The sequence below is a fragment of the Electrona antarctica genome, assembly GCF_951216825.1.
Source record: "Electrona antarctica genome assembly, chromosome: 12".
Taxonomy (NCBI): Eukaryota; Metazoa; Chordata; class Actinopteri; order Myctophiformes; family Myctophidae; genus Electrona; species Electrona antarctica.
This window is the reverse complement of record NC_136793.1, coordinates 53,413,344-53,433,562: the sequence shown is the minus strand read 5'-3', so window position 1 is coordinate 53,433,562 and position 20,219 is coordinate 53,413,344. Positions and strand designations below refer to the sequence as shown.

Here is a 20,219-nt window from a genome sequence, read left to right as displayed (position 1 = left end):
TCCCCCCTGTCAGGTGTAAAGGAGCAACTTGGACACTCGGGCATGAAGGAAGCATGAGTTCAAGTCCGTTGCTCTCCCTAGGTTGGCGGAGGGTGTGTAGAGCCCAGGATCACATTAGATAATTGACACAGGGGTGAAAAATGGGTTACAAAATCGTGGGATAAAAATTATATAAAAAATAAACAATAACATGGGTCCATTTAGTATCATCTTATATAATACTCTCAAGAGTTAAAGGGTACATTTGGTTACCAACTCTCCATCATGTAAGTTTAACTGCAGGGGACCACTGGTTGAGAACCACTGACCTATACTGTCTGTATGTTATCCATACACATGCTCTATTTATTAAAAACTTGATTTATATTGATTCATAACCTTTTCTGAATGATATAGATTTTTATTTAATTTTTTAGAACAGTGCCACCAAAATGTGGAACGCCCTACCAACAGCCATTAAGACATGCAAATCCCTTGACTCCTTCAAAACTGCTCTCAAAGCAGGGCACCTACAGACGGCTGCAATTCGAAACTGGCCCCCGTAAAATCTGAATCCCCCACCCACCACTTTTCCCCCCTCACTGTATATGTTTCTTTTCCCTTTTTACCTCCTTTATGATGGTTTCCTGTTTTGACTATTGTGTATTCGTACGTGGTTTATAATCAATTTAATTGTAATTTAATACAGCTGTGAAAGTAATTAGGGCAACTATACCCATAGATCGAGTTATAATGAGTCCGCTGAGCTGACACCAGGCTGACCAATCACCTGACCAGTCTACTGACACCAGGGTGTAGTGTGCGCACGGTGCCACTAGGGGGCACCGCCGCGCCTCTTATTGAGTGGAATTCAGTATAACAGTAGTCTAGTAGTATAACAGTGGTTTGGTGTTCAACCATTTTCATATCAAGGTCCATTATTTATTATGCATTTTGAGCCACGGTGGACCACCATTTGATGACATTTAGCCTCTCTGACCCAAAACTCATTAGAATATTTTGTTATTGTTGTGGATAAGATTTTGTCCACAATATCCATGCTGTATCGATGTGATAGGCCTACCATTAGGAGTAATAACAGGTACACTTTGATCAAAATAACAAATTCTTCTACATTCTCTAATTGTGTAGACTTCTTGTAAATTAAGTAATGCAGATCTATGTTTAACAATAACATGGGTCCATTTAGTATCACCTTATACTCTCAAGAGTTAAAGGGTACATTTGGTTACCAACTCTCCATCATTTAAGTTTAACTGCAGGGGACCACTGGTTGAGAACCACTGACCTACTGTCTGTATGTTATCCATACACATGCTGGATTTATTAAAAACTTGATTCATATTTATTCATAACCTTTTCTGCATGATATAGATTTTTATTTTATTTTTTAGAACAGTCGTTCTCAAACTATAGGCTATTTCAAGAAATGGATTTTGAGGGTTTGACTCAAGATGTCATGCCCATTAAAAAACATGAACGATCACTCACATCTCTAATGGCACAGCGGACATAAATAATCTAATCCTTTACAAAGTATACCAGCCTTTCTTTCTTTGTTCTAGCAGTCATTTTCTAGGCTAAGTAATTTGTAGATATCCAATAATTGTCTTTTAAGTAAGTAATTGAAGTGCTGTATTACAGTATTCCAGTTTAACAGATCCCCAAACTTTATTTTACTGTGTACACCTCCATGCTTCCGACATACTATTGGTCCGACTGTCATTAGAACGACAACCTACCTCAAACCCTAACCTAGCACGGAGCAGCGCATGTTCGCCAACCTTAATCCGGTTGCCAACCTCAACGCATGTTCGCCAACCTTAATCCGGTTGCCAACCTCAACGCATGTTCGCCAACCTTAATCCGGTCGCCAAACTTAACGCATGTTCGCCAACCTTAATCCGGTCGCCAACCTTAACGCATGTTCGCCAACCTTAATCCGGTCGCCAACCTTAACGCATGTTCGGATTGTTCGCCAACCTTAATCCGTTGTTTCCGCATGTCGGTCCTATGGTATATGTCGGATAAGCATGTGCACCCCTATTTAATGAGGATTCCTTTAAACCATGTATAGTTCGTTAACCGGGGATCCCCAGGGGCATTGTGAGCTTGTAGATCTGCTTTCTGAATGTTTGCCTATTATGATGTTATAGGGTTCAAGCCGATCTACAAACTCACTACGCAACGCATCTCGGTGCACTGAGGCACTGAGTACACTGAGATCTTTGACAATTTTCACTTATAATGCCATGCCAAAATAGGGAACGGTAATCATTTTCAAACAACAGAAGTCATAACCCAAACCCACAAACAGCAGTCATCTGATCTAAATGTAAAACAGTGCTATTGTCATGCTGACGTGTATTAAACCATTTAGACCTGAGGCTGATTCTACAAATGTCTTCTAAATCCTGAGAGTTTTCTGATAAACCCATGTTTCTATATCAGTGGTTCACAAACTATTTCATGTCAAGGAGCCCCAGAATTATATGTAGGCTACAGTAATTGGCCACTGACCCCCATCTGAAAATGTATTGTTCCAGGGACCGACCAGAAGCAAAGATTTGAGTTAAAAACGTTCGCTCTGAAAGAATATATATTCAAACATTTGCGCCACATTTTCACGATTTTTCAAAAAGCTAAAGTACAATATAATGCTTAAAACACACTTAACCATTTAGACCTGAGGCTGATTCTACAAATGTCAGTTTTCTGAAAACACATTATCACATTATCTCTGGTCTGGACCTCCAGAAGCAAAGATCTGAGTTACAAATGTCCGCTTTAAAAACCTATATATATTCAAAGATTTGCACACATTTTCACGATTAAAAAAAAATAGCAGATCTATAAGCTCAGAGCGTGTTACTTTGTACTGCGCTATGAGCTTGCATATCTGCTATTTTTGAACAGCCAACGTATTAAAAAAAAGAATGGTTAAAATGACACAGATGCTTTGCTTTCCCAGTTATAATGGGTTAATGTTCTCTCACTACAACGCTGACATGATGAAACACCAGTGAACACATACACACAGGACAAGTGAATATATCCATCTGCTTTACTCTCTTTCATTATTTACACATGATCATTTTACAATCATTTTGCAATATTACTTACAATTTATTGGGATAACTGTTTTTTACCTATCAAAAATATACAAAAATAAAGTTGCATCTGTTTTCGTGTTATTATTACACAAGAGGGTCAGTCCTTTTTTTCCTGGCTGCGCATGTTTAGGAAGAAGTCTGTGATTTCCTGTTCCGTTTAGCCCGACGGGTGGGAGGAAAACGCATGAACTCAAAGTGTTTGGTTTGGTCCATGTTGGGGAAGGGAGGCGGGCCCTTGTGAAGTCTCTTGATGAAATGGACCTCTCTTTGGTTCTCCCTTGTCCTAGAGGCTTTGATGGGCCTCCCTTTCCTGGTGAAAGCTACATACCAGCCCTCATACTTGGCATTCTGGAAGGCCGTGTAATTGTTCTCTAGAACAATCTCTGCGAAGATACAATCCCTGCTCCTTCCATTGGGCTGGTGAGAGGACGAGAGTAGGGAGGAAAAAATGTACCTTGTGTTAGAGAGAAGTCGTCAACACTCTTACAGTAGTACAGAAGAGACATACGCAGAGAAGTTTCTAACTATACATCAAGTTTTTATACAGAGCAAACTCATTGCTCTTGGGTGTCAGTTGTTAATTAGGTTATTAGTCGTCATCGACAAATGTACACTGATGTTTTGGCACACAACCTTCTTTGAGCTGTATTTTCAACATTTTAATCATATATCTAAATATGTATAGGACACGTAACATAGCTGGCAACTAACTGCATTGATAATCACAATTGCTGTATACGTATACCATACTGCACTCCTATGCAAAACGTTTTTTTAGGAGAGCATATTTCTTTATTCATTTCCTATCAACAGATGTTACCAGGGTATCAGCTTTCAACACTTGTAAAATCTGTTGAGAGATGGATCCATGCATGGCTTCTCATGGCAGCCAGACAGATGGATACATCTTTTCCATTTCCACGAAGGAAGTGCTTTTGTGACCAAAACACAATGAGAGTTAGTAGTTCTCTCCCATTGGTTTCAGCTACTTGTCAGTCTTGTCAGCAGGAGTCTGTATCCATCACTAAACGACTGAGGACTATTTTCCAATAGATCATGCCCATGGACAAATAGCCACAAAACTTGACAAATATATTACATCTCAAAGTTGAAGCCAGGGTGGAATGGGCATGGGCATGGCCCACCGGTGACAAGCAGGCGAAGCAGCTAATAATAATTGGAGCTAGATTTTGTAAGTACTGTAAATATGTTTGCCAATTACGAAGGGGCAGATATATATGTTGAAATAGATATAAGCACATTACATTATTCACTGTTGATGAGATTATCATGCTAGAAATAGCAATCATGTGTTCAATGATTTACATTATTCTTCGAAACATGTAAAAACATAATTTTGAAAACGTTGAAGAAAATGCCTAAAAAGACAGCAGATCTACTAGCTTTCAATACATTGTGACCTTGTAGATCTACTATTTGCGAAACATTTTCACCTATATAACGGCACGCCCAAAGTACTGTAAGGATGCCAGGATTAATGCGGTTCAAGTAATTCAACTATTACCTATCCAGTATCTGTTGTACTAAATTTAGCCTCACAACTGTTCTGTTCTCCATCCAAATCAATTCCAGATTACAAGGCATCCACTTTACTTCCTTTAAAAGAAAAGATAATGCAGGATTTTATGTCATACCTTCCCAACGAGTTTCCCCCTTCGGTTCATACAGAGGTACCGGCCGCTTTCTGCGCCTCTTATGCGCACTCGACTGCCAAAGGTGTCTGTTTCTACAAATAATCGAGCTGCAAAAGAGAAGGGGGGGAGAAGAAAAAAGTTTAGACGCTGCAGAAACAACTCCGTCGCCACACACAGAAGTTTATGCAGTGAGACACACAGTGACAGACACTTAAAGAATTATAGCTCTGCTGTCGGGAAGAAAACACCAAATCTTTCAGGAAATGAAGAAATCCTTATATTTTTAAAACAAAGCAATACTGCCTCATCAAAGTTGATGTTGTGACAATGGAGTTAAGAGTTTTTTTTTACTTTTTTAACCAACACACGATGGGGGTGTTCAATAGCAGTGATTTAAGGGGGGGGGGGGAACAAAAACCTCAAAAATGGAGTTGTGGTTTCCTCCCCACAGCAACAATATGTTTTTTTTTTTTTTTTTACATCTTAGAAATATAAATACAACGATGTGATTTTTATATCTAGAAATTGTGGATAAACTTTGACTGATGAATATCCAAATGGCAGTGAGGATAAAAGATCCATGCATGCAAGACACATAATATTGTAGGCTATTATTGACAGCTTTTGCTTCTATTAAACCAAATTATATTGATAATTAGCTTGACTGTATGAATAGGCCTGCCAGTCAATCATTATTCAGTCAATTGTCTTTTTTCAAATGATAATTTAAACAGAATCTCAAATTCTCATTAGTAACTGACACATGCAGCCACCTGTCCATTCAAGCTCGCAGATAAAATAAGGTATCTTGATGCGTTTACATTCTATATAGAGCTAATTCATTATAATGTGAATAATGTATCGAAAATAAAAGAAAGGACAAAAATAGGTTCTCATTGAATACAGACATATGGAGAATCATTTTTTTGTCTAATGGTTTTGTCAACAAAGGAGTTTGCATAGGCCTCAATATCATTGACTATCACTTTGTGCCTGCGGTTTTTATCTCCTTTAAAAAGGGAAATGGCACTTAGACGCAAAGGTATTGCCTTTTTGACTCGACTGATGTTATTCAGTAGCCATCAAGTACGTGATGATGGAATACACACGTCTCAACAAAAACCTTCTTTCCTGAATGCATTCTCGTTTAATTGGAGCCATTAGGCATTACAAAAACAATGTGTATTGGGCACTACACAGACAATAGACTCGTTCTATCAACCCCTAATTCGCCAGACGATGGCTTTGCAAAAACAAAAAATTAACATGTATAGCCTACAGGCCTGACAACACCTCTGGGCTCACAGAGGGAGGGAGGGACTGGCAGGTTGAGTGGTGGTGTGGCCTCCTTGGTTTAAACTTTTTAGTTGGTTGCTCCAATCCATCACACACACACGCGCGCACACACGCGCACACACACACACACACACACACACACACACACACACACACACACACACACACACACACACACACACACACACCAGTGTTGCCATGTCTGCATTATTATAAGCGACTTTGGGCTTGTTTTTCTGTAAAGTTGCTTGTAAATATTGGTTGTTGGGGCATGTTTCTATTAAAAGTGTAGTTGCTAATTTGGGCTTGCTTCTAAATGTTAGCACTTTCATGTCAAGGACCCACACTATAATTAGCCTAACATGTAGGTAAGGCTAATTGTCTGCGTTATTCCCATCTGAAAACAGTTTGTGATTTGGGTTGTTAAAATGTTTTGAAAATATATTAACGTGTTTAAAGCACAAAGTGATCATGTGTAAAGTCATTTTTTGGGGATTGTTTTCATAGACCTGGTTGCTTATTTCTCTCGCAAAATCTGGCAACGCTGGCTTCCATAGGTCAGAGGTTCCCAAAGTGGGGTCCGAGGACCCACAGGGGTCCTTGGGGCGTTCCAGGGGGTCCCCAGAAATGATAGATAATTAATATATGAACTAATGGGCCCTTTGGTCTGTAACTCAAATGGACAAATGGAACGAAATGGTCCATTTGTAGGCTACACACTCTCTCAGAGTTAAATTAACATTGAGTTTTCAATATAAATTGGGGTGCACCTATATAAATGCCATTGCATAGGGCCTAATCCTATAATGCATGTCAAATTGGGGGTCCTTGAAATTAAAACGGTTGAGAGAATAAACATCATTCTTCTCTTATGGGGGTCCCTGGCAAATCTTTTCAAATGGGGGGTCCGCAGGCTAATAAGTGTCAATTTGGCAGGCGGTCCTTGACATGACAAAGTTTGAGAACCATATGCCAGTGGTTCCCAAAGTGTGGTCTGGGGACCCCCAGGGGTCCTTGAGGGAGTTCCAGGGGTCCCCAGCTAAATGACAGTTTTTGAACCAAATGGACCCTCATGATTCTGTAACTCTGAGACCCCCTTTCCACCGGTTGGTTCCCAATGGGAACCGGTTCAGTTCTTTTTGGTTTTTAGTCCATGAGCCAGAGCTCCAAAATTGGTGGGAAAAACTAGACCTATATTAAATTGTTTATAGGATCAATACAAGTAAATTAATACATGATAACCCTTCCACAGTAGTAGCTTTTTCATATTTTCTATTATTTAGCATATTTTCCTACATAATGCCTCATTTGCATATTTAAAAATGTAAAATAAATCATTGTCTTCGTGTAAGTAATCAACGGGGGAAGTTTCATGGTGATAACAATCTAGTCAGTCAGCCAGCCAGCCAGCCAGTCAGTCAGTCTTACCATAAATATTGCCGTCTTCAGCTGTCGCGGTGATCTTCTTGCCGTGGATCTGGACATGCTTGCCGCTGGTGCGGCTGTACAGCTGGTAGATTCTGACCTGCCGCCGGCTGAGCTGGTCCGTCACTGCGCCTTGCGTCCTCACATACTGGTTAAAATTAGGAGACGGGTGATTCTCCCCCTTTTTCATATACAAAGGGAAAAATAATAAAATCACATGTTTTTTTTTTCTTTCTTGCCAATTAATTAACCTGCTGTAAACAGGATTTAATAAACGCACACTGCCAGGCGTTAGAAATTGCTTCATTTCAAGCAGGCCTATATGTTTTCTTTAATCAAAAAGTATTTTTCAGATGATGGTGCAGTGATTTGGCTTATAATTTAAGCAAAGGGAATCCTTCCCAAATAAAAACGTTCGCGTCTGAGGTCTAATAATTTGACTGCCTGAAAGTTGCAAAAGTATCTTGGCCTTACCTGAGCATGACACCACAGCACGAAAAAATTAAACGATCTGTAAAGAAACAAAAATAATATTAAATTGCATATCAGTCTCATGGTCAGTTTAGAAAATATATATAGGCCTATATAGACTCTTGCAGTGTGCAGGGTTGTCTTATGCTTACATATATATACAGCGCTGGTTAATTCCATACATCCTCTTCGTATTTATTCCGATGAAGAAATGATGCTTCAGCCCAATGATGATATCCAAGGACACCGTAACAATAATACTCCAACAGAGGTCCGTTTGGTAATACACACACTTGACCTGTCCATCTACAATCCTGGACTTTTAAGTCCATCCACGTTACAAAAAACCCCCAGCTCTAAAGATCTCTCGAAACAACAACTTCGAGCATTTCAGCTTATTGATGCTATAGAATAATATGTCGAATCCCAATTGTTTTAAAGCAAGAGAAATGGATTGTTGAAGAAGATGCCCTCTTGGAAATATCCGTTTGGTTTATCACAAGGAGATCCACCAAGATCCATTATTATAAACAATATAGTTCTTCCTTTTTGGCATCACTGAGGAAATGTGTGAAGAATTCCAGGTATAGACCATGCACCGGTGTAGCCTACTCTCACGAGGGCTAGTGCCGTGTTAATTCCAAGGTTTGAAAAGTCCCCTGTCTGTCTTTCTGTCTGTCTGTCTGTCTGTCTGTCTTAGCACAGCACACTCATGCTGTGAGCATGTATGTGGTCAGTGGTTAAATGTTGAAAGGCAGATAGATAGCCCCTCCCATCTGCGGAGTCTGACATTTTTGTATTGTGGGTGGGCAGCAGGGGCAGGGCACACACAGGACCCCAAAGATGTTCTATCTACCGACCCTTGAAGGTTTGCTGCTGAAAGTATTGTGAATTACACGTTCCTAATTGATGTGTGCAATACATATAGGCGTGATTGGCCTATTTCTAAATCTATTCCCTGATCATTTAAAAAAAGAATAATAGAAAAAGAATATATGGCGGTTTTTTTTTGTTTGAACACACCTTCCTCTAGTTCTCTCTCCCCCTTTCATCCCCCCCCTACCCCCGCCCCTCCTACCCCCCCCCCCCCCTTGTGTGGCTAATAGGTCGTTATTGTACCATTGTATTTAAAACGAGTATACATACGATGCCATTGACTCCTTTCCTTTGTAGTTTATTAGTCTCACTTTCCTCTTCATGTCATAATGGCTTCCAAAACAATGGTGAACAACAGTCCTAAGTCAGTGTCATCAGTAGACAATAGATACTATGCAATCAACATCAGAAGTGATTGATTGATTGATTGAAAATTGTATTAACAGTTTGCAGAATTACAGTACATTTCAAGCACAAACTCAATACAAAGGCTGTTAACTGTGAGTGGACGACCCAATTAAGCATTACACTTGTTTACAACAGGGTCCACCATGTTCAATTCATCAGTGACCGGGATACACTGCAACTTTCGAGCCATTGCTTTAAGTCAGTTTTGGGATTCAAATGGGCTGTATTTATTCAATGACCATGTTTAGTTTACAAAATAGAATAGAACATACAGATTTGAATGATGATTGTAATGAGGGTTTCACTGTTAGATTGTCTATAGGCCTACTATAGACAATCTAACAGTGAAACCCTCAGTGGTGCAAGTACATTTATTCAATTACAATTAGCCTACCATACTAAAGTATCATTTTGAAGTATTTTTACTTTCTCCAGTATTTCAATACTTTTACTTCTATTTGTATACACCTCAGAGGCAAATATTGTACTTTTTACTCCACTGCAATCATTTGACAGCTTAGTTCAGTGGTTCCCAAAGTGGGGTCCGGGGACCCCTAGGGGTCCTTGAGAGAGTTCCAGGGGGTCCCCAGCTAAATGATAATTAGGAACCAAATGGACCCTTATGGGGTCTGTAGTCCAGGTTCCATTTGTACACTATCAGTTAAATTAATTTGATTTTGACTTTGATTTTACAATATACAGAGATAGAAATGCCATTAAATGGTAGCCTAATTCAGGTCAAACCTGCATGGGGTCCTTGACATTAAAAAGTTTGAGAACCACTGTCTTAGTTACTATTTACTTTGCATATTGAGATTATTATCACAAAACATACATTAACCACTTCAGCCCTATATACCCTTGTACATTATTTACTCAATAATATCAGACTTTATTTTTACTTGAGTAACGGAATATTTCTTCATTGATACTTTTACGCAATTAAAATACGCAAGTAGGCCTATACTTCTTCCATCACGTCTGGAAACTCTTAATTTCTCATGAGCTGCACTGTTCTTATAATGAGACAAGGTTTTGGGTGCATGCAAAACAATGTAACACGAGCCCCCACTCGCATTCTCCTGCCCCACCACCACCACCCCCCGTACCCCAATGCCCCCCCCCACCCACACACACACACACACACACACACACACACACCTCCACCCCCCACGTCAAAGGCAGTAAAAGTTGTAAAATACAGCAGTTAAGCATCTCTGACATGTTGACCCGCTTCTGCCTGCTGCCCTGGGGGTGACAAGAGGCTTGTAGCAACTGACACTCACAGGCACAGTAGCAATTGATTCCACTTGTTAATGTCACTTCTTAAACACTGTCAATCACGTCACTGCTGTCCATCAATCAAGTTGCCACTTGACTTTTAGCCACGCCAAAGTCTTTTCGACCTGACGTAAAAATGTTGAGTTGGTAATGAAAAATAAAAAAAACCCACATTATAAAGCTATATACGTCGTGTATTGAGAGAACTAATAACACATAATTGCACTGCACAGTATATGATGTATGCACGGCCATGTGGCTTGTGTGTGTGTATGCATGTGCGTGTGCGTGTGTTTATTTGCATAAGCCTGTGAGATGTCCACATAGCAGAACGAAAATAACCCCCGTCTCAGTATATATGTGCCACAGCGACAGACACCCACCCCATCACCTGGAAAACCTATTTGCTGCCCGAAAGAATGTGCGACAAGCCGGCTTGATATATGATCCAATGTAGTCTGCTTGTACAATTAAAAATAAAATCAGAAGGAATTCCCCCCGTCGGCCGATATACATACAGAGGTTTACGTCTCATCTCCACAGGGTCGAATGCACAGCATGCTTTACACATCATGGTCAGTATATGATCCACTCACTGCAGGGCGAATAAATAAATAAATGGAGCAAAGTATACGTAGCTCTGTGCTGCATATGGTGATGCAATGAGAAAATGAGATTTACATCCGCTGCTCCGGTACAGAATAAGCACATTTTGGAATATATATATATACGTGCGCGTGCATGCTTGCGTGCGTGTATGCCCAACCTTTTCAGTGGTACATTTCTTTTTAGTTTCCTCCTAAAAGACATGATACTTTGGAATGAAGCGCCTCATTTGTTGCTTTGATGAGCCGTGTTTCACAGGGGCCCCGCCAGTCACAAGTTGCATACTGCTAAACGTAGAAACATGGCAATGGATGATGTTTAGCTCTTATGACTAGACTCCAATTATAGGAGCTAACTAGAAGAAATGTTCTGGACGGTGGGGGGGGGGGGGGGGGGGGGGGGGGGGGGGGTCCAAGGGGGGGTAGCTAGGAGTCTGAAGGGGACAGTGGACTTTTTGCAGTAGCTGCGCTCATCGCTGTGGAATTCACACCGATCTCTGGCACGCTGCGTTTCCATGTCAGCAATATGTATTTGGAAATGGGGGTACACAAAGAAAACACATGCAAACAAGCACGAGATCTGGAGATGTGAAAATGCCACTCTGTGCCCGCATGCAGCCTTCACGCCCATCTCACCTATACAACTCCCCTGGCAACATTGTGGTCATGTGCATGCATTCACACGCGCACACACGGCACGCATGCACGCGCGCACACACACACACACACACACACACACACACACACACACACACACACACACACACACATGCGTGTATGCACACACACACACACACACACACACACACACACACACACACACACACACACACACACACACACACACACACACACACACACACACACACACACACACACACACACACACACACACACACACACACACGCACGCACACACTGCAGTTTACAAAGTGACGGTGAGATCTAAAGGCCGTGCAACCCGATCCTATTTATTCATGTCTCCGCGGGCTTTACTGGTTCCAGCGCTGAGATAGAAATAACCAGCCGTTCATAGATAAAACAGACACCTCTGACTGACCATTACGGAAAAGGTGGAGATTTTACACAAAAAAAAAATGTAAACACGTTCTGTCAAAGGCAATATAGGAAAGGAAGGAGTCGTTATGATGGTAAAGTTAACAAGATAAATCAGCGACCATGGTCAAGAGGTATTCCTTTTCTAGCTCGGTGGTCGTGAGACCAGAGTGGAAAAGTCACGTTAATGCTGTAGTTGTCAAACCTTTAATTTCAAGGATCCCCATAAATAGATGGTCCCTTTTGTACAATTCTCAGATGAACCTATAGTTTCCCTTTTTCTGGCCATGCCATAACATATAATGGGGCTGTCATTCTGTAGAAACAGTTGCTCGATCTAGTTGTGTGCTTGTACTAGATCTGCTATTTTCGCCAAAGAGATTTGGTGTGAAAGGGAAAAAAAGGAAAAAAGTATAGGACCCCGGGAAATCCCACTGCCACCGGTCAAGGGTTTTGACTTTAAGTGGTTAAAAAGAAAAAAGGTGTACATGTTTTAACACACACACACACACACAGTGACAGTTGCATGGAGTTGCATTGGTGTGACATGTCCTTAAAACTGTTTTGTTGCAAGGAGTTGCGACTAGTTGCATTTGTGTGGTTTGGGCTTAAAATGACAGTGGGTCTACAAAATAATGAACAAAAATATGTCTAACAGGAATGAACATGTTATTCTTCTGCACCGCAAAATACGATTACTATATTATTGCTGTTAGTTTCACTCAGAGTCAGTGCAAAGATTGACCCCTGGGTCAATGTAGATTTGTAGATGGAAAATGGAAAATGCCCAAAAAAAGTAAAAAAAGAAAAAAGCCACGCTCATCTGCTGATAGACTTGGAGGTGAGGTGCTGGAGTCACAATTAGATATGAAAAAATCACACCCGTGTGAAGTGAGGGGTTCTCTTATCATCGTACATCATCACGACGTAACATTTGTCTATTTGCTCAGACACTATGACGTAAAATTGTCCATTCATTGTCAATGGGAATTGAATGGTTGTGTAAGACGAAAATCTACACAAATAGCTGCACATAGGAGGGGCTAGCGCCCCTCACAAATAAGGGGAGGCTCCGCACACTTAAATCTGTGCAAAATCGGGTATTTTTATCTATTGCAAGCTTTCGGTCTATTGACCTTCTTCAGGCATAATCAACCAGTGAGATATACAGTATAGAGCAGATAGGTTCATCACTTGATTGGTGAAACTGTCCACAGACACCTGTGTCGTCAAACACTTCAGGAAGAAGAATATCTCATGGGAGAGGAAAATGGAAAATGCTCAAATAAAATGTCAACACTTTTTCAACCTTTTATATGAGGAACACCCCCCCCCCCCCCCTATACTGTACCTTCTCCAGCATGAACAAGTGAAAGCAGGGCTGGTGGTCTCCAAACAGCTCCCACCACATCGTAAACATCTCCACCATAAAGAGCAACTGGTCACTCTTTTCTGACCCTGCCAAAATAGAGGTAAGGGTTCAGAAAGTGGGTGGTCCCCCCCCCCCCCCTATATGAATGATTAAAAAAAAGAAGAAGAAGAAAAAAGAAAAGCTGGGATGGTTCGAGAGGATGAGCTCAGACAATTGGCCCATTCCTCATGCCTGCTGGGCAGTAGCGCGGGTGCATGATGGGGGCATCCTCTGTGACCCCTTCTCTCACGCCACCCATCCCGCAAAATTAGGTCAGTCTGTGTTCATTTAACTCGAAGGCAGCGCAAATGGAACCAAATGGACCCGTACAAGGTCTCCCTCCGAGGTAAATCGACAGCCAGGGTTTTACAGTGTAGGTCGTATATATATAAAGCTCAAAAACAATGTTCAAAACAGTGTGATGTTTACAGTTGTTTAGCAAAGAGTGTCCCTGTACGACGCTATGTGAATAGAATAGTAGATGTAGGAAAATCTAGCTTATTTAGAAGAAAAAAAAGACCCTGAGAATGTTTTTTTTTTTTTTAACTGAGCTCGTCATATAATCAGTTCTAAAAATGTACAATTCTATACATATTACAAAGGCTAGTGACCCTTTGGTGTACCCTAGCCATTTGCAAGCTGACCATTTGAGCTGGCCAAATTTGACACAGCTGACACGGGCAACAGAGGCAATAAATTTGAACTAGTTCCCCCCCTTTATCCTTGATGAGTATTGACCTACAACCCTTCAAACACACATGCACGCGTCGCACGTACACACACGTGCGCAGGCACACACGCACGCACATCTATGCACACATGTTGTTTGTGTAAACAATAATTAATAATATAATAAATAACACATGCAAGGACACATGCACAAGTGTATCCCCTTCAAAAGGTGACATGTAAAAAAATAAAATAAGATAAAAAGAAAACAGCTGAAGATGTAAACTCACAATGAGTGAATTAAGGTGAATACATTGAGAGGTGTCGAGGGGGCTTGGAAGATGACAGACACAGCATTGTCAGAGAGACCAGACTGTGTAAATCCCAGTGTCCCGGCCGGGACTCTGGCGATGTTGGACAGGTGAAACCCGAGTTGTTGATCCACCATTAACACCCCGGCAGTTGCAGACAGGCTCTGACCGCTTCATTGGACGAGGACGAGAAGCTGGTAACATGTCAGACTTCAAAACTAATAAAGTGAGTCACAGAACAGCCACTCACATACAGAGGGAGGGGGACGCGGGGGGAGCGACAAGGGACACAAAGAGGGAGAGACTGAGCAATACAGACAAGAAGAAAGAAAAGAAAGAAAAGAAAGAAAGAAAGAAAGAAAGAAAGAAATGGAAAAAGAAAGAAACAAGCAAAGAAAGAAACAAAGAAATGAACATTCATTCAAACCTTTATTTATATTCTCGAAAAGACATTGAGGTTGCCCTCGTTTGCAGCGTCTTCGAGATACATCACACACAGTCCAAGTACAATTTCATTTCCACATCAATATTCAGATCAATGATAAAAAAAATGATAACAACACAAGTCGAAGCAGTTGCAGACATTGGTGGGTATAGGTCTGCAATCAAATCAAGATTTATATTGAGCGTATGTTTTATGGGAGAACAGATCTGTAACAAGCAAACAAACAAACAAACAAAAGTCATGGAAATAGCCGGTTGCTGCTGACCGACCAGCTCCACCAGTCAGAGGGCCAGACAGTGTCTGCCCAAGGCAGCACAGCATCTGTGTTATTTTTAAGGAGCAAAATGTCAGCGAGCAATGAACATGCTCAAGGAACATATGTAACAGGGTTAGAGACAAGGTCACGCTGGAGCCATATCACTTTCTGGGGGAAGCCACCGTCGGTAAATGTGTTTGACACAGATGTATAACTGCTTTCAAGGTCCAGAGTTGAGGACGAAGCCTGCATGCGCAGGCTTAAGCGATACTCTATCTATCGCATGACGGTGTCAGTTCTTGTCTGCGAGCGCCACCCGTTCTACTACACACAGTTGTCCGCTGTGTGTTTGTTACTAAAGCCAATTCAGACTATAAAGAGTGGTCTTTGAACATTTTTGAAAGGTGACAAAATGTCTTCAGTGACACATCCATCAACACCTGGCGTGTGCCTGGTATTGTTGAATGTTTACTGCACAACACTGAAAGACCAGCGCGGTATAGACTATAGAGAACACCTAATCCCATTCAACACAACACATCTTCACAGAAACCCTCAGGGGGGACATCTTAAACATCGACCTGGGAGAGCCCGGACGGAGCAAAACAAAAGGGGGGGGAAAAAGCATGCAAACAATGTGACCTCTGGACACCGGCATCAGGAAAAATAGCCATTTATTAGAAATTAGTTATGGATCCAGAAACACGTGACCTTGTGCTCCCCGAGGACACATTAGGCCATTATATTTGACTGGCTTGCGATTTCAAGGACTCATTGATGTCCATTTCCAAGATTTATTCTGTCATCAGTTGACGGTCAGTCTGCAGACATATGTTACTGATGTCACTGGGCCTTGTAGTCAAAACATGCATGGACCCCGGAGGAATTCCTCAGCGGGGTATCCTTTGCAAAATAAAATTGACTTTTGTAGCCGAAGAAAATCAATTATCTTTGTCTTGAGGAACAGAGGAGGTAACTCTTGTCAACGCAACTAAATAATAGTGAGATAGTGCTCAATAGTGAGAATTATATCTGCCACAACCTATACATCTAACAGTTACAATAGACTACCGAAGTCATCACTTGCTCTTCCCCTGGTTTGCGGAAGTAATTTCTCCTGGGTCATCTTAAAATCGTCTCATATAAGAATTGTGGTACAAAAATAAACAAACTGTCTATGCGATATTGTCGGGGAGGTGTCTCTGTATCGTTTACGACAGTCAGTCAGTCAGTCAGTCATATTTGATACTGTCTGTTTCTAGTGAAAATGTTACTAATTCGCCAGCAGTATTAAACATTAGCGTTTTCTCGCTGTCAGTTGATTCTTCATATCCATATGAGTGAAACCGCCGGGGTCATTTGTTTGTTTCTGGAACACAGTTCTTATTTGTCTATGGGAATTCAGAATGGGAAAAAATAAATACGGATAGGATGTGAAATGACGTCAGACTACGCCGCTCTATAGTTGTGATGCAGCCTGCAAACCACAGCATTATTAGGCTTATATCCACAATCCTGTTTGTAAGACTCCCCCCTGAACACCCCACACACGCTATCCTCCACTTTAACCCAAAATCTGCCGTCTGGAAACACCCCCGCGGTGCCCCCTGCACCCGATGGATTGATGCCATCACCAGGGACCTACACCAACTGGGCTTATAGGCCCTAGCACTGGACCGACCCAAATGAAGCCGAGCCCCAAAGCACTGGCCTGACCTAATGGTCGGAGATTGGTGAGGCTGATTGGCTCTACGCATGGCGTCGCCCCCGCCGCCGAGCAAGATGATGATGATGATGATGATGTTTGTAAACTTGCTGATACTTTGGGAGTACCCGGATGGCACCTAGCTTGGGGTTGTGTGTTCTTCTAACATGTGCTATCATGGATCCCTGTGGATCCAGCTTTAAAGATGTTGTTCACCCCCCAAAATAATAATAATAATAATAATATTACAAAATACTTATTTTCCATCAATTACACACCCCATGAAGCCTTGAATTAATGGCGATTGACCCGGTAGATAGATAGATGATGGTTAACCACAGCCAATCATCTGTCGGGCCTGGCACACTGATTATGCGACAGGGTATAGTCTACCAGAGAAGGCACAACAAGCACTGTATTGAAATGAAATGAAAACGCTGTAGTGTGCAAAACAGGTGGCTAGGTGGCCGTGTGACTGTGTGCGCTGCCAGGCCAGTCACGCATGCGTAGAACCGCTTCCGTCCTACTTCCTCTCACAGCTGTTTGTTTACACCGATGTAGTAGCGTGAGCGGCATGAGCCGACGAGAAACAACGTGAGCTATGACTTCACATGTTTTGCGATTTTCCCTGTGTTTCCTGTTTACATGGAGACACGAAGCGGATCGTTTTCAAAGATTCCCACTCTGGAACGCCCACAAAACTCTGTTTCCTTCTTTTTCGACCAAGATTCTTTTCAGTTTTCACTCAGAATAATCAGTGTGTGTCATGCTTGCTGCCAGTCATCTTGTAGCAGATAACATTTTGACTAATCATTTCTGACATGACTTATTACGATTGCTCTATGAAAAAGAAGAGGTGCATTGAATGTAATCTGAAGCAATCTGAAGTGCCCTTGAACAAGGCATTGAACCACTACGATGAAATGTTCTATGAGCAGGGCCTGGCTGGAAACAAGTTCTTGAGCTTAGCCCAGATACCCTGGGTAAATATAGTAATCATTTCATTTCATTTCAAGTAGCCCCCGCCTATATTCTTATCTTTGTTATTACATTTTTATTTAGCCTACTTATTTAGCTACATCCATTGACACACATTGGGCATCAATTTGTGCCAGTGTATGTACATTTGCTGAGGTTCTCTGCCTTGCATTTTGTGTGTTATTCTTGCTCATTCCCTCCCATCTCCAGTATGGTCGCCTTGGCTGTTCTGGCATGAGCGGCCAGCGGCCCCCAGTAAAGCGGGCGGTGGGCCCCCCAACCCAAGCCCCAGCTGGTGTGTGGAGGAGTGGTGTCTGTGTGACTGTGGATGGCTTCTTGATCTAGGGGGCAGGAGCAGCTGTCTGCTCTCTCCGCCCTTTTCCTGTTCTGATCTCTGCTCTGCAGTTCACACCTGATCACCAACGACTGCACTTCACACAGGAATTTTCCATTTTCTATTTTCTGTCACCCGGCGGCCCACCCCCACCACCACCACCAGGAAGACAAGTGGTGTGCCCTGCGAGTCGACGCGCTGGCTAGCGAATGCAGAGCCAGACACCCAAACCAAGCCCTGCTGTAACACAACAACACGTACCCGCCTGGTATTTCCAGTCTCACTTCCATGACTCAGTTGGCAGCGGAGGGCTATTCTCCGTTGTTGTGACTATAATGCAGACCGGGGCAGACATAAGTAATGCCGCGTCGCTCTCTGATGACAGACCTATCCCTGTTATTTCAGAGACATATTGATTAACAACTATAATTATAATTTCAGGCTGATGGTGTTTCCGGTGAACGCTGGCTTTGATTGACACCAAATCTGGGTCACTTCTTTAAACTGACCTGGCTGGATTAAAATGCTATAGTACCTGGCAGTAACCTTCGAGACAGTGTTGATTTCGTTAGACTAAAACTATGATGAAAAATGTTCGTCGACTACATTTTTTAACTGACGAAAACTAAATAACTACAAAATAAAAACGTAGACTAAACATATTGCCAATTTCGTCAACAAATAAAAACTAGACTAGGGAGGGACTATGGTGGAGAAAAGACAAGCATGCAACTGAGTGTAAAATCTGCCATTACGCCGCCATCGAGGCCCGCCAAAATAAAAATACGTCGACAAAAATCAACTGTAGATTTAGTCGACTAAAGCTAGACTAACATTAAAACATTTCAGATGACTCAAATACGACCAAAACTAAATTACATTTAATTCAAAAGACTATGGCTAAACTAAATAAAAAAGTGTTGCTGTCAAAATCAACGCTGCTTCGAGATGGTTGGCCAATCCACGCCAATCTCTCGTCACATCTGGGCCCCTCCTTCACCCCCCCCCCCCCCCCTCCCTGGGATCAGGCACAATGCCTTTCTGCGTGCTGTTATATATACCACATAACGACTGCCTGTCTGCCTATACAACCTGTCACACAATACCATCAGTCACGTATTCCACAGACTTAATGACACGGTCAAACAAGCCCTGATGGTGACACCGTGCACGGCCTATAAGAACTATATAGGCGACGGTCGGTGGCTATCGAACAGTGGTGGTGGGGGTGGTGTAGCGCAGTGGTTCCCAAACTTTCTCCATGTCAAGGACCCCCAAATTGACACTGATTAGCCAGCGGACCCCCCATTTGAAGAGATATGTCGGGACCCCCATAAGAGAAGATTTTTACGGCTCTAGCAGTGATTCTCAACCTGTTTAATTTCAAGGACCCCCAGTTTGACATGCATTAGTCTATGGACCCCCCCCCCCATTTAATGGCATTTCTATCTCTGGGACCCCCAATTTATATATATATATATTATATATATATATATATATATATTTAACTCTGATGTAATATATTTGTATACAAAGAGTGTACATTTGTACACTCTCAGAGTTACAAACCCATAAGGATCCATTTGGTTCCAAACTATCATTTAGCTGGGGACCCCCTGGAACTCCCTCAAGTAGCCCTGGGGGTCCCCGGACCCCACTTTGGGAACCACTGGTGTAGCGGACGATTGTGTCATAAAGGTAATCAGGCGCTGCTGCTGAGACACTAACAGGTTCACTGCAAACTAAAGTACAGAGCAAAACATCGGGCAGGGTTACCCAAGCAAGGGGTTACATTTTCAAAAATGTAAAAAAATAGTCGATCTACAAGTTCACAACGCGTCACATTGTAACACATTATGAGCTTGTAGATCGGCTATTTTCAATTGGTTAATTCCTAATGTATTTTCCTATGTTTGGCTCACGG

At 41.9% G+C, this 20,219-nt stretch overlaps 1 protein-coding gene across 2 annotated transcripts; it reads right to left on the bottom strand.

Moving 5' to 3' along the window:
* Positions 1-3,185: 3,185 nt before the first annotated feature.
* On the bottom strand, positions 3,186-8,257 carry fgf17 (fibroblast growth factor 17). 2 transcript variants are annotated; one of them, XM_079516354.1, is made up of 5 exons: positions 8,113-8,257; positions 7,964-8,000; positions 7,493-7,670; positions 4,769-4,875; positions 3,186-3,530 (listed from the first exon to the last, which is right to left on the bottom strand). In XM_079516354.1, exons 1-5 carry the CDS (start codon positions 8,142-8,144, stop codon positions 3,240-3,242), a joined length of 645 nt encoding a protein of 214 aa, XP_079372480.1. In that variant the 5' UTR covers positions 8,145-8,257; the 3' UTR covers positions 3,186-3,239. The 2 variants fall into 2 exon arrangements, with proteins under 2 accessions (XP_079372480.1, XP_079372479.1); XM_079516353.1 differs by lacking the exon at positions 8,113-8,257 and having other exon boundaries at positions 7,964-8,052.
* Between the last annotated feature and the right edge of the window lie 11,962 nt (positions 8,258-20,219).

Coding starts and splice junctions, on each gene's coding strand:
- fgf17 (XM_079516353.1), bottom strand. CDS start 8,044: ATGAGACTGATATGCAATTTAATATTATTTTTGTTTCTTTACAGATCG. Junction 4,876..7,492: donor TGAAGACGGCAATATTTATG/GTAAGACTGACT, acceptor TCTCTTTTGCAG/CTCGATTATTTGTAGAAACA. Junction 3,531..4,768: donor GGGGGAAACTCGTTGGGAAG/GTATGACATAAA, acceptor TCCTCTCACCAG/CCCAATGGAAGGAGCAGGGA.